At 38.0% G+C, this 15,224-nt stretch overlaps 1 protein-coding gene across 1 annotated transcript in view; it reads left to right on the forward strand.

Annotated features, from left to right (window-relative positions):
• Positions 1–289: 289 nt before the first annotated feature.
• LOC308695818 (potassium/sodium hyperpolarization-activated cyclic nucleotide-gated channel 2) overlaps positions 290–15,224 on the forward strand; it is a gene marked incomplete at both ends in the record, with an annotated part of 63,745 nt that continues 48,810 nt past the window's right edge. Inside the window, 2 exons of the mRNA XM_081374039.1 lie at positions 290–1,257; positions 4,305–4,728. Coding sequence (XP_081230165.1) covers positions 290–1,257; positions 4,305–4,728 — 1,392 coding nt within the window. The remainder of the gene's footprint in view (positions 1,258–4,304; positions 4,729–15,224) is intronic.

Consider the following 15,224-nt stretch of genomic DNA (forward strand, 5'->3'; position numbering starts at 1 on the left):
TATCATTAGATATTATTTGACAATATAGCTTAAAATTACGCGATGCAACACTGTTTAGCCTCTCTGTTAGAGTGTTTAAAATCCAACTTATTGAAATGGAAATGCGCTCAGACTCAGAGAGTGACCCAACAAACAGTTAATAAACTAAAAGCTGTTTCATTTTGTTGGCAAAGAAATCACGTAGGTCTCACTCTATCTCTCTCTCTCTCTTTCTCTCTCTCTCCCATCATCCCTGCTGATTGGTTTCCCGCAAAGATAATTACAGGCCAAATCTGATCCTGTGAATGACATGGACCGGAATGAGCTCTCGCCCGGTTCGGATGTTGCCATGACGAAGAAAGCGGCCCATAAGAGCGCGCCGGCGTATCACTGCGCCGGGAAAAGCACCGCTAAGAGTTGCCTGGAGTCCAACTCGGATGCCGCCTCTGGCTCGAACCCGAAACCCAACCACGTCGCCACGGAGGAGACGGAAGATGGGGAGGAGGAATCCAAGTTTCAGCATCCGCGACTGAGGAGAGCAGGTGGAGGAGGGAGCGCACAGCAGATTAAAGGAGGAGGAGGAGGAGGAGGAGGAGGGGGAGGAGGCGCGTCCAGGAGCGCGTCCACTTCCACTGATGCGCGCCCGGGTGATGCTGCTGCTTCTTCTGCGGGTCGCCACGACACCGTTAAGGGCGGAGGAGGAGGAGGCAAAGCGTCTACCGTAGTGGCCACCGTGACGGTAGAGCCTTGTAATGCAGCCGAAGCCGACGGCAATCCCCCAGCACCGCTTTCCAGCATGAAATGCAACAAGAACGGGGAGTGCAGGCGGGACTCCGGCACCGGGAGCCTCCGGTCCATCATGTCCAAGACGGACGGGTTTAAGCGGACGGCGTGCAATTCAACGACCAGCGTTGACGGAACCAGCACGCAGGGGCAGGACGCCTCGAACAACCCCGGGTTCCCGGAGAAGAAGGATTCCAAAGTGTCCTTTTCCAACACTCCCAGCAGGAAAGCCTCGTCTTCGATCCACGGCGCGCAGCAGCCCCGCAACTCGGTGACGTTCCTCAAATCCGAGGATGGAGGTCAGGAGGACACCGAGACCCGGGACAGCCGGGACAGCCAGACGAGCTTCATGCAGAGGCAGTTCAGTAGCATGTTGCAGCCCGGGGTCAATAAATTCTCCCTGCGCATGTACGGCAGCCAGAAGGCGGTGGAGAAGGAGCAGGAGCGCGTGAAATCGGCGGGAAACTGGATCATTCACCCGTACAGCGACTTCAGGTGAGAGAAACTTTGGACATGTTGTTGACCAACAGCGACTGAGCATGGGATCCAAAAAGTGTAGGCTGCATGCTTTTTCTTTCGCTTGCATTTGAGGATTTGGGAAAATTGTGCATAATAATAACAGATATTGGTCATGCTTAATAATAAGGTCTCACTCACTGGTTAATGCATAGGCTACTAACAATGCACAACACATTTTTACAGCACTGATTAACCTTTGATGATACAAAATCATGTTCGTTTTAGTTCACGGTACCTTAAACTGATTATTGTTTATTGTTAGTTCATAACACATGAAACCTTATTGTTAGCAAGATCCTGCATAATTAGTGACATGATCATCAGGTTTTGTTTATGTCAGCTTCAGTACTGCTGTCATTAAAGCAACAGATGCATTCTCAGATTAATATTAATGAATACATTTTTATATTAGTGGTCTCAGACCCCCGAACCCCTCACACAAACGTGTTGGGTAGATTTAAAGCTAAGCATGATTTGACTGATTTATGACCCTTTCAAATACTTCATTTGTCCTCACTAGTCAGTTTTTAACAGATTTTGCTATGTTTGTGAAGACCCTTGTACAATCTGGCCCTCAAAAGCAGCCAAACCTGAACACTTGAGTATTATATTATTCTCTCATGAAACTGAGGTATCTATCCAGGCTATTCTTACGGTTATAAAAACAAAAACAAAAAAAGCAATAGCATTGTGATTTTAGACTAAGCATTTGTCGTCCGGTAGTTTTCATGCTGAGTTAGATTTATTTTTTTATCCGACTAGATCAAATTTGGTTGACGAGAAAACCATAACAATGTGACACCAAATACACTGAAGCACATAAGCAGTTTTGTCTAGACGATATGCTGCATTAGATTTGAACATATTTACATTCATTCTGAGATAATCTGATTGCCTCATGGTCACATAATGCACATATGTCAAGTGTTACTGATAGGTTTTAAAATATTGAAGCAATAAATACAATTTAGGCGTGTGCAAAACTTTCAGTCGAGTGTTGTTCTGCAGAGAGTTGGTCATGTTGTCATGTATCAGCGAGGAACTATTTCAGCACCTCTCTAAGTGGACAGCGACACACTCAGTCTGTGATTTGCATCTAATGAAACAATGTTTGCATTGCTCAGGGTTCATGTACATTTCACATTTTAGTCTGTCATTTATGCAACATGCATAAGTATTATTTATTGTAACTTTAAATGATTATGTGGGATGTAAATCATCAGAGGCCCTAGAACCTGAGCTGGAGATGAGCTGTTGCAATGCATTATGTGCTTTAATTGAGACTTTGTTTGGGTCATAATGTCTGTAGATCGCTGCTGTTAATGATGAAAATGTGCGTGCATGCAATCTTTGCATGAGGTTGCATGCAAAAACGTGCACACATCCTCATCATTTTGCATCATCTGCCTAGAAAAACCTGAAACTGATGCATATCTTTTTCAGCACTCCCACTCCTTTCAAATGTCATCTTGACATATCAAAGACCCTCGACAGTTCTTAGAGACGATCAGCTGTGCAAACCTCGCATAAAGAGACGGCCATTGTTGCATCAGTCTCCAGTTATGAGTCAGCATGCACCTTAGCGCTCTGCTGTGACCTTGAGTTGCACACGTGTGCAGCACCACGTGGAAACCGATCATATCCGCTCCATGCTTTATTTCAGACCTTCAGGAATTGACTCTCACCCGTCACAGCCGTTTGAGACTCAAATATCAAGGGTCTTGTGAGGTTTTCGGCACTCTAGCCCTCTTTACAAGGTCAATATAAAGCTTTCTCGTGTTATAATGCATTGCAGTGCTCATGTTATTGATTTATAGTGTGCAGAACAAAACCTGTTTAATGTGGGTGACATGCATGCTGAAAGCATTATAATCCTCACAACACAGGAATAATTATATTCATTATTTAATGAATGTATAATATTCACATTAGAAATGTTTAATGTCATTAGACTTATTGGATTGGAAGCTATCAGAATATTTCTCTATGCATTTAAATGACAATCAGAATAAACAGGAAATTAACCGACTCATTAATTCTCATGCATGTTCTTAAACCGAAACACACATGAACTGCAAAATGTAGGCCATGAGAATCTCACAAATGCAGGCCGTGATGTTTCTTTAAATGTTTAAAGTCCTCCTCGCTCCAAATATTTTTTTTTCAGTAGCTTGACTTTCAAGCTTTCAGTAATGCATTGGAATTTGTTAACATTGACTGCGTTAGTTAATGTGAACTAACAATGAAAATACTTCTAAGGCATTTATTAATCTTAGTTAATGTTCATTTCATCATTTACTAATACGTTATTAAAATCTAAAGTTGTATGTTAATATAATAATCATGGACTTGAGCTGACATGAACTTACAATGAATAGTTGTACTTTTATTAACTAATTTTAACAAACATATTAATACCTACTATAACCCCAGGTTACACTTTATTTTGATAGTCCCAAGTTTGATAGTAACTTGCAAATGCAGTACATGTCAACTAGCAGTTATTAGAGTATTAGTAGACAGATAGGTTTGGATTAGGTGTTCAGGTTAGTAGAATAAGTTGGCATATAGTTAGTAGAATGTCTGTTGAGGAGCATTAAAATAAAGTGTCTGCAGATATTAAGTTATTAATAATCTAATCACTGCTAGTTGACATTTAGCTGCAAAGTTACTTATAGTTAGTAGAATATCTAAAGCGTTCCAAAATAAAGTGTTATCCAAATGCATTGCTCATATTAATATTAGTTAATGCATAACTCATTACCAAAAATTCAATGTATACATTCATATGCCAGCTGTCTTTTTGAGTTTTCTTAGTGTCTCGTCATTGCAAACAGTTTATGCATTTACATGATGCTTGCAAAATGGGATTATGAGTGAATCCGGATTAATATTGTAATAGTTTTGTGCAGGAAAACACAGTCTAATTATACAAGAACATCAACGCAGCGTTTACACATGTTCAGTAGTGAAATCGCAGGGTGAACTGGCGCTAGATAAAGTCTCTCCGGTCTCTCTTGCAGGTTCTACTGGGACTTCACCATGCTTCTCTTCATGGTGGGCAACCTGATCATTATTCCTGTGGGCATCACCTTCTTCAAAGAAGAGACCACCACCCCGTGGATCATCTTCAACGTGATCTCCGACACCTTCTTCCTCATGGACCTGGTGCTCAACTTCCGCACGGGCATCATTATCGAGGACAATTCCGACATCATCCTGGACCCCAAGACCATCAAGAAGAAGTACCTGAAGACCTGGTTCGTGGTGGACTTTGTCTCTTCCATCCCGGTGGATTATATCTTCCTGATCGTGGAGAAGGGCATAGACTCAGAGGTGTACAAGACGGCACGAGCCCTGAGGATTGTGCGTTTCACTAAGATCCTGAGCTTGCTGAGGCTGCTGCGTCTCTCTCGGCTGATCCGCTACATTCACCAGTGGGAAGAGGTACGTCAACAAGCTCACAAATATACTCGAAATCCCATCAAATGCGTATACACAGAGCTCCATATCAGCCACTGTGATTTTGCCAAGTAAGACATACATATTTTGTTGATCCTGGAACAACATTCCTGTCCAAAAGTTTTGTCCTAACCCTACTTTATCCCTAAATCAGAGGGAAATGATATGTGTATAACACTGATGTAGACACACCTAACCCTGGCTGAAAGACTTAACTTGACACAAACTTGTCTCTCAAATCTGATTGGATGATCCAGGAACATGTTGCACTTGGTGAAATCAGTTTCGCCATATATATCATACCTGTTAATTATGAAAGCCCATTTCCTCTACGCAAGAAAAAAAAAACATGCTTTGGTGATTTATTATTATGATATATAATAATTATGAAATAATAGGTTGAAATTGAGATATTAAAAAGTGCTAATTATGATAGAAAGTAGAAATGATGACATAAAAAGTCATAATTATGACATTATGACAGCTGAAATTTATAACAGTCTTAGTTATGTTTTTTGTCAATTATGACATTGTTTCTTTTTTATTTCACAATTTTGACTTAATGGCTTAATTAATGGCATAATTATGATTTTATCTTATAACTTTTGTCTTTTTATCTCATAATTAAGACTTAGCCTGTCATAATTGTGTCCTTTTTTCTCATAATTATCATTTTCGTCTCATGGTTATGCATTTCTCATACTTTTTTTTTTTGTAATATTGACTTTTAATGCCATAATTATGATTTACCAAAGCATGAACATCAGGAGTGGGGGGGGATTTTCTTATGTGGAGGGAATGAGCTTTCATAGTTAAATATACAATCTTAAAATGTTTTTAAATTAGTGTACGCTACATTCACACTGGTGTGTAACAGAACTGCACACAGGCATTAACTGAATGAAATATGAATCTGAATGAAATATGAACGTGAGTATCAGGGAAAGTGGAGGGTTATTCTCCAGGTTGACACAAATGGACTGCGGATATCTTAATAGAAATAGAGGACATGAAAGGTGCGGAGATGTGCCAATCTCAGCTGGCACGAACCATGAGTCTACCGAGCCAAAACACTCAGATCTTGCTCTTTTATACATCAGAAGGTTTAATAGACTTTTCAGTTCAAGGGGACCTGTTATAATCATAAATGTGTGTTGGCAGTGTATGTACACAACCATCTTATAATGGTACAAATCCACCCATTTCTTGTTTTATATCGCCTTTTAATAACAATCTGTCTCAAAACGTTTACGTTTTCTGTGCTTTGTGACATCACAATGCAAGAGGCCCCGCCCACCACATATTAGCCTAGCTCCTCCCCTGAGTGAGCCGTACACAGTCCGCCATGTGTATCTCCTCTCTAGAGCAGCTAGTGGAAACACAAGAATGTCTCATCTACGTGATAAACAATCAAAATGTTTTGGCTGTATTAATTAACACAGGAATGCGTTTGTTCAATCCACTGCGCTACTTTTCTATGTAAATGCGCTGGACGGATGTGTTTGACCGCTGAGCTTGCGTCTCGCATCTTACAGCGCTCTAAAAACTTTGCTCTCAAGTTAAAAGAAGTTGAACTTTTAAAAAACGTGTCTCTAGTCCACATCTTACATTTTCCTCTGCCCACGTCTCTCATTTTTAGATGCAAAGACACATTGTGGGCCCTATTTTAACGATCGAAGCGCATGGTCTAAAGCGAGTTCACTTAAAGTCCGAATCCACTTTTGCTAGTTTAACGACGGGAAAAATGGTCGGCGCGCCTGGCGCATGGTCTAAAAGTGTTATCCCTATTCTCTTAATGAGTAATGGGTGTGTTTTGGGATTTAAGTGCGTTAAACCAATCAAAGTCTCATCTCCCATTCCCTTTAAATGCCAGTTGCGCTCGTGCCATGATGGATCCGCTATTTCTATATTTATTTTTGATAGTGGAAAGACCGCACGCGTCTCCAGAGCGCAAACGGATCTGCTCGTGCGTGAGGTAAAAGTGCGCAAGCAGAACATCTACGGGACAAGCCGGATTCACCATATCTTTATGTACACAATAATAATCTTTTACATTGTAATCCTTTTAAGTAAAATATTTGGCATGTTTGTGTGCTCCTGTGCGTCCCTGTGTGTTTAATAAGCAGAGTGTGCGTGTGTTGTGGCCCCGCCTATAGGCGCACATTACTAACGCGCTCTTTAAATAACAAAAAATATATATTTTGCCATTGACTTTAGGCCAGGGTTCAGTTGGTCAATGACTCAGTCTATTTCTGTTGCCTCAAGATAGCAATGCGCCAGAACACACCTCGTTTTCAGAGCAGCACCTCCATGGGCGCACAAATGCATTTGCTATTTAAAAAACGAGGCGCAGGACGTAAAAATGATAACTGCGTCGGGCTGAAACTAGCAAAAAACACTTGCATCACGCTTGGCGCTGCATTGCGCCGAGTGTAAGATAGGGTTCTCTGTGTGAATGGCTGTGAAGGTAAGACAAAAAACACAAGGTCCATAGTGCATGTTTACATAGAGAATAATGGAGATAAAAAAAAGAGTTCTGTGGAAACGGCCCCATACCGTTTCTCCTGTTAGGTTGTTGCTGGAGTGTCCGAGGCACGAGCTGTAAAGGCACAGCCCTCTTCTGGAAAGGGGGGCGGAGAGCAGCAGCTCATTTGCATTTAAAGATACACACACCAAAACAGAGTGTTTTTGCTTCCACCCAAAAAGAGCCATTTTGAGCATGGAGTAAGACATGATCTGTGGGGTATTTTGAGCTGAAACTCAACAGACTTATATTACATCTTGTGAAAAGGGGTTTCATAGGTCCCCTTTAAGTGACCAGATCTTTTCTTTTAAGTCTAACGGATGACATTACATACATTTCCTTTCTGATTTTCCTGTGCTATGGGCGCAGACCGCTGCAGAGAGCAGATGGGGACTTTAACACTGATAAATTGATCTCAAACGTGTTGACTGTTGTCTTGTCAAGGTCCAGACAGGCTCAAGTGGAGATCTGATGGCGAAGTCACACTTTTGTCTGTAATTAAAGCTCAGTGTCAAAACCTCTGTCAGTCGATGAGGCTCTGAAACACTGTGGATGGATGCGGCTCGTACACTGTATGGAAATATGCCGATGTATGTCATTTCTGCATGATTTTGCTGACAATATAATTAAGCAACATTGTGATGATATTAATGCAGTATTGGAGATCAGCTGTATGCTAATGTACTTCTAAACGTTGACAAAATAGCTGATATACAATTACAATTTACAGTTTTTTTCTGAGAAACTATCAAAATGATTGACTCATTTTGCTCTCATTAAGTTTTGATGTTTTTGAGAACAGTATTCACTTCAGGAGTCTCATTAGTAGCATAAATGACTTGAGTTTATGGGTTTGATTTATATTCATGTTTTTGGTTTAGTAAATGTATTCAATATATTTCTCAATATTTAAGATTCAATTATTTGATTGTCATTATTCACAAAATCTTGACATTTTTGCTTTTTTTCATGCTTTTGGTAAAAAATATACACTACTGTTCAAAAGTTTGGGGTCAGTAAGATTTTTTTTTTTTAAAATAAATTAATATTTTAATTCAGGAAGGATGCATTAAATAGTGACAGTAAAGACATTCATAACTTTATAAAAGATTTATATTTCAAATAAAAGCTGTTCTTTTGAACTTTTCAACTGATCAAAGAATCCTGAAAAAAAAACAGTTCCCACAAAAATATTAATCAGCAAAAAATTTGTTTTATAACATTAACATTAATGTCATTAACATTAACATTTTTAACATTAATAATAATCAGAAATGTTTCTTGAGCAGCAAATCGGCATATTAGAAGTGATCCTTCAGAAATCAGTGACATATATTAAATAAAAAACAGTTATTTTAAATTGTAATAATATTTCACAATATAATTGTTTTTACTGTATTTTAATCGTGTTGAGTAGAAGAGACTTCTTTCAAAAACATTAAAAAAATCTTTGACATACATAAAACATAAGAAAATGCATTGTTATTGTGGGATTTATAGTTTAATTTGTTTAGCTATGTCACCCAGCCATAACAGAAGCTGTCATTCTCACAATGACAGAAAATAAATTAATTAATTTGTTTCAAGACAAAAGTTGGTCGTAATTAACACTGACTGCTCGGTGCCACTTTAAATCCCTTAATAATTTACGTTATTGATACTTATTATGCTTTTAGTGTGATAATCAGCTTCCCATTCAAAAGAAACAGGAAGACATTAAGAGTCTTTTGCTTTGGGACACTTTCGATTATCAATGTGAGTTTAAACGTTCCCCGTGGTAAAGCACCTTATTTGACTTGGAAAATAGTTTGTTCATTAAACACACGTGAGACTCCTGTTGTTCATCAATAACTCTTGATCCCTCCGGATCTGAGAGAATAACCTCTTAGTTAATAAAGCACTTCAGTCTTTTATCAGGTAAGATGCGGTGGATCAGGTGGATCAAATTTGCATAATTATGAGCTTGTGATTGGTAATTTGTCTGCACTATACAATTAGACCAATGCTGTACAGATACATGCCCTTGTTAAATTTCTGTTCAGCTCCTGTAGAAAAAACAACCTTCGCATTCACGACACGCACTGAGAACTCAATCTACTTAAACATAAAGCGCTCCGTTCATTCCTGTAAATGACCTCGTCTTAGAAAACGAGTTATTGAGATCGTTTAGCTTTGCCTGAATCTACAAATGATTCATTTTCCCTAAAACAACTCTCATTACAGTAACCTTGAGCTTCATTGTTGGTTCCTCGGGTCAATGTTTTGGTACATAAATGGTTTTCTAAAGAAATAGACAATAAAATATTATTATTTCTATAATAATAGACAATATTATTTGTAGAAATTAAAGCTTCCGCTGTTGCAAAGTGAGTTTGCAATTGCCGTTTTATTGATTTCTTTTCTTAGTATAGTTGTTTTCCATCTCAGGTGCTTGCGAACGACTCTTACTACGTGTTGATTAGACGTCTGATTCATCGTCATGCTGCCGGCCTCCGCTGTAATTGTATTATCCTTATGATTATGCGTTCTGAGCGCTGTTTTCATTCACTTGGAAGAGCCAGTTAATACATTGTGATTTTCGAGTCAGATAAGTTCAAGCATGGATGGCTGTTGCATCCATAAGCATTTAGAATAGATTTCTTGTTATGCCAAACCAACCAGAGATGCTCTGCGCAGGTGAACAAGCCAAACAAAGACACTTAACGGCTTAACATTACAGTAGACGAATGAGAAAATGAAAGAAAAGCAGCTTGATCTGTTTAGGAGCCGCACACTTACGCAGGGAATTTGTTCGGGTTTATATGCCATTTAGCATGTGAAATTGATGATACCACACAATAATAGACGTGTGTTAACACTAGAACTACCGGAATTCTATAATGGCCATAGCAGTCATTCTGACCGCTCATGCATTATGTGCATATAATTTCAATAAGCTATATCAAATCTAAGAATAAATGGATCTGTAATGTTAGGATAGGTAATAATAAACACCAGAACACTACATTTTAATTCTAATGTACGTGAAAATGTATTAGCCTAGTTAATCGACAACCACAGAACAGCTATTGTAATTACAGATACAAAGTCGAAAGTGATCAATTTTCTATTATTTTCTTTGTAAAATGAAAACAAATGTATTCATCCTTGGATATTAGAATACAATAACTTACAAAAACATTGGCAATATGCATTTCTAAATGCATAGGTAAAACCATATTCTCCGAGTATTTTCTCCTTTGAACGGCAGTGTCCCAAGGAAAGTCTGAGCACAAGAAAAATTGGGTAAATAATATATAGCGATATAGCAGGTGAATTATGTATATGATGTATATTACTATGTTATGATGCTTTTCTCCACTGACTTTCTATGATGCTTAAAGCATTTCTAAGGATGCCGAACGGGAACATGGTTTGTGTAGCATTAGCAACACATTATTAGCTGTTTGATAAAGTAGATCATATCAATTACCGTTGTGTGTTCAACATCGTAGAGAGCGATACATAAAACGCATTAGTATTCTGATACATTGACCTGTAGACGAGCCTGTATAATTCACTCTTCCTCTTCTTCTGAATCACTTTCTGGTTTAAACATATATTGGCTGAATTAAACCAGTATTTCCACTGGCCATTATGCAGCGTTTACTACAGTAAAGTTGACCGAGTGGATCAGGTAATCCGAGCTGGTGTGAGTGAGTGGAGGCGGAGGCTAATTTGCATATTCATCATGTGACCCTGCATCACAAAACCATGCAGTCATAAGTCGCACGGGTATATTTGCGGCAATAGCCAACAATACATTCTATGGGTCAAAATTATCGATTTTTCTTTTATGCCAAAAATCATTAGGATATTAAGTAAAGATCATGATCCATAAAGATATTTTTTTAATTTTCTTCCTGTATAAATGTATAAAAAATTATTTTTGTGAGTGAATGCAACAATATCGTGAACATAAATGGACAACTTTAAAGGAGATTTTCTCAATGTTTCGATTTTTTTGCACCCTCAGATTCCAGATGTTCAATAGTTGTATCTCGGCCAAATATTGTCCTATCCTAACAAACCACACATCAATGGAAACCTTATTTATTCAGCTTTTCTGATGATTTATAAATCTCAGTTTTAGAAAATTGACTCATTAGACTGGTTTTGTGGTCCAGGGTCACATATACTAAATGAAGCAAGTGTGTAGAGTTACATTCAAGCTATTTTAAGGCATGAAAAAAAAAACATATTTAATTGAAAAAAACATAAGATAAAAAATAAATTAATACTTTAATTCAGGAAGGATGCATTCTATTAATCAAAAGTGACAGTAAAGACACTCATAATTTTATAAAAGATTTATATTTCAAATAAAAGCTGGTCTTCTAAACTTTTCTATTCTAAAAACATTTTTTTTACAGGAAAAACATTTAAATATGTAATTTTGGTATATTATTTAAATTATTGACGACAGGAGGACTTTAAAAAACTAAAACAATCTGACCCCAACCTTTTGAATGGTGGTGTAACAAAGCAAAACATGGCTGTTGATGTCTAGTTTAGTTGATGCATTGGGAGAATGCGGATTGCCAGGACTGAGAACTGTATCCTGATCTTCCGGAAGTAAAGCTCCTCTGTGTTCCAGCAAATCCCAGCTGTCCTCATGGAAACCAGATACGCCATCCAAATGGGAGCAAATCTCTTTGTTAGCGCTGGCACTGGAAAACAACTCCGGAAATTAGGTTATAGAGAGTGAATGAACAAATCACACTGTCTGATTTTCCTTCATTTATGATCAAATTCTTTTTATGCAGATTAATTTCTTGTTATCATATATCTTAAAGTAACTAATGGTGTTTGGGTGGATGTGATTTATGGAGGTGTGTGTCTGACCACATGACGCTCTCAGCGTCCGTGAGTGTGTAGCAAGCGTCTCGCTGTGCAGTGTTACACTGACTGATGTCCAGTGTCTGACGGGCGTTTGATGCTCGATGTGGATCATTAATCACGTTGGGATTTCAGGGCCTGAGTCAATGTTTCTTCAGGGACAGGTCAATAGAAAAGTATTCTGAATGGATCCAGGAGCCGTGTTTGTGTTGTCTGGTGGATTCTGTGAACGTCAGTGTTGAGGAATGTTGCTTTTATGTAATGTGGTATGTTATTGTGGGACCAATGATGTCTCACTTTGTTCATTTGAATGTTGTAGGTTTTTTATTGTGTTGTCTCATCTTGCTGTGTTTGTGCCCTCAAAGTGGTTTGCATTCAATTCAAATTTTGTTATATTTTATGTTATGTTATGTTGTGTTGTGGTGTGGTGTGTGTTGTGTGTTGTGCTATGTTGTCATGTGTTGTTTTATGTTGTTATGTTATGTTATGGTATGTGTTGTGTTGTGTTGTGTTGTGTTGTGTTGTGTTGTGTTGTGTTGTGTTGTGGTGTGTGTTGTGTTATGTTGTCATGTGTTGTTTTATGTTGTTATGTTATGGTATGTGTTGTGTTGTGTTGTGTTGTGTTGTGTTGTGTTGTGGTGTGTGTTGTGTGTTGTGTTATGTTGTCATGTGTTGTTTTATGTTGTTATGTTATGGTATGCGTTGTGTTGTGTTGTGTTGTGTTGTGTTGTGTTGTGTTGTGTTGTGGTGTGGTGTGTGTTGTGTGTTGTGTTATGTTGTCATGTGTTGTTTTATGTTGTTATGTTATGGTATGTGTTGTGTTATGTTGTTATGTGTTGTTTTATGTTGTTATGTTAAGCTATGTGTTATGTTATGTGTAGTGTTATGTGTTGTTTTATGTTGTTATATTATGTTATGCTATGTGTTATGTTATGTGTTGTTATGTTAAGGTACATACATGTAGTATATTGTTATGTGTTGTGTTGTGTTGTGTTGTGTTGTGTTGTGTTGTTATGTTGTGTTATGTTAAGCTATGTGTTATGTTATGTGTAGTGTTGTGTTGTGTTGTGTTGTGTTGTGTTGTGTTGTGTTGTGTTGTGTTGTGGTGTGTGTTGTGTGTTGTGTTATGTTGTCATGTGTTGTTTTATGTTGTTATGTTATGGTATGTGTTGTGTTATGTGTTGTTTTATGTTATGTTATGTTATGTGTCATGCTTTGTTTTATGTTAAAGTATGAGTCATGTTATGTCATGTTATGTTATGTTGTCATGTGTTATGTTATGTTATGTTGTTATGTTATGTTACAGTATGTTGTGTTGTGTTGTGCACACATTGCAATCTTCTCAATCAGAACTTCCTCTAGATTACGGCTGCTCTTACTTGTAATGGTGAACACATTTCCAAAATGGAATAATTGACAATTATAGCCAAATGGTACTTGGAGATTTCTCTTGAAGTGACTCGATGATGATGATGCTGATGATGCATGCTGCTTCCTCTGTTTATTTGCTTTGAAATTCTGTAGAGAGATGAAAGATGAAAAATATAGATGAAAAAATCTGTAATGGAAAACAGGACGAGAGACAGAGAGAGAGACGTGAATGAGACCTTTGGGTGCATTTGTTCACAAAGGTCTGATTAGCTGCTCACAAAGTAGCGTACTGTTTTCACTAAGTAAACTCAGGAGGATTCGTGCGTCGCTGCTGGGCTTCAGACAAACCCTCTGGACAACCGAGAGCCAGAGAGAAAACCACTGAACAAATACTGTAATACGGATATATATCATTATTCACAAAGGAGAAAATATGTGCACAGTAAAGTTTAACCTTCAAGTCGAGGCACTTTTTTTGTAAAGCACATTTAAAACGTGCACTTAAGTTGTTTACATTAAAATATTTAACATTAAAAGATGCTATTTTTATAAACATCTATGTATATTATATATATCACATCCGTAGCAAATTAGCCCAAAAGGGAAATATGAATAATTAATCATCACTTGCTATAATTAATTATAAATATTTGGATCAGTTAATCGAATTAACTTCCTGTAGCTGAATTAATATTACAATCAATTAATCTGTTAATTAGTGAACACTCAGTACTGATAGTCTGTAAACTCTCAGAAAGGATATTTTCCGTGGCGACAAAAAAATAACTCTTTCTTAGCATGTAGCTATGATCACTTTAATTCATAAGCAGACCAGAATCAATCAAAAGCTTTAATTAACTAAATCACAAACACATACACACGATCACGCATACATGGGTAAAATGGAAAGTGAAAGTGACTGAAAAAGCAGAACGGGGGTATGAAGCTGTGTAAAGAGTCATTTAACCTTCAGTTTTTACTACAAAGGAAACTTTGTGTTGGCTTTTAAAGCTCCCATATTGTCAAAACTGAAATTTCCTGAAATTTTTCATGATAGCAGAGGTCTAGGTGTATGTAACTACCATATAAGTTTCAAAGCAGTCGATCCACAGACAAATGCACACAGCCTGCATAAAGTAGCTGTGCCTTTTCACGAGCCGTTGTGACTTGTGTATAAATGTGATGTCAGAACTACTCAGTCACCGCCTTCAGTCTCAACCCCCACCAATGGTGGGTCACTCAGTAAACAACAGGCCAATCAGAAGAGAGGCTCATGAATATTAAGTAGACAGGCCAAAATCGACCTGTTCTTGGCAGAGCTCCTGAGAAAGGAGCTGTAAAAATATATTGAGATGGCTTTTGGTACTTATACCGCAAATATATATTCTTAAGCACATCAAAACCTAAAATAATACTTCAGAAAGGTGTGAAATATGGGACCTTTAAGTTCCACAGATTGGCTTGACCAATGAGAAAGGTGCAATTCTCAAGCGGGAAAGTTCCTTTGTTTGAAAGGCTGACTCATTTGCATGATTGGAGTAAGCTGGCAGTTTGAGTCCATTTATATAACATACACACACTGCATTATATGAGAAGGGGATTTCTACCGAAGTGTGAGTCATTAAATGATGGATATTTTGATACCAGACACCACCTAGACATTAACTAGCAGTTCTATCCTCAGGCATGCGTAACACTATACAAACAG

Source organism: Scardinius erythrophthalmus (genome assembly GCF_964197995.2).
Source record: "Scardinius erythrophthalmus genome assembly, chromosome: 9".
Taxonomy (NCBI): Eukaryota; Metazoa; Chordata; class Actinopteri; order Cypriniformes; family Leuciscidae; genus Scardinius; species Scardinius erythrophthalmus.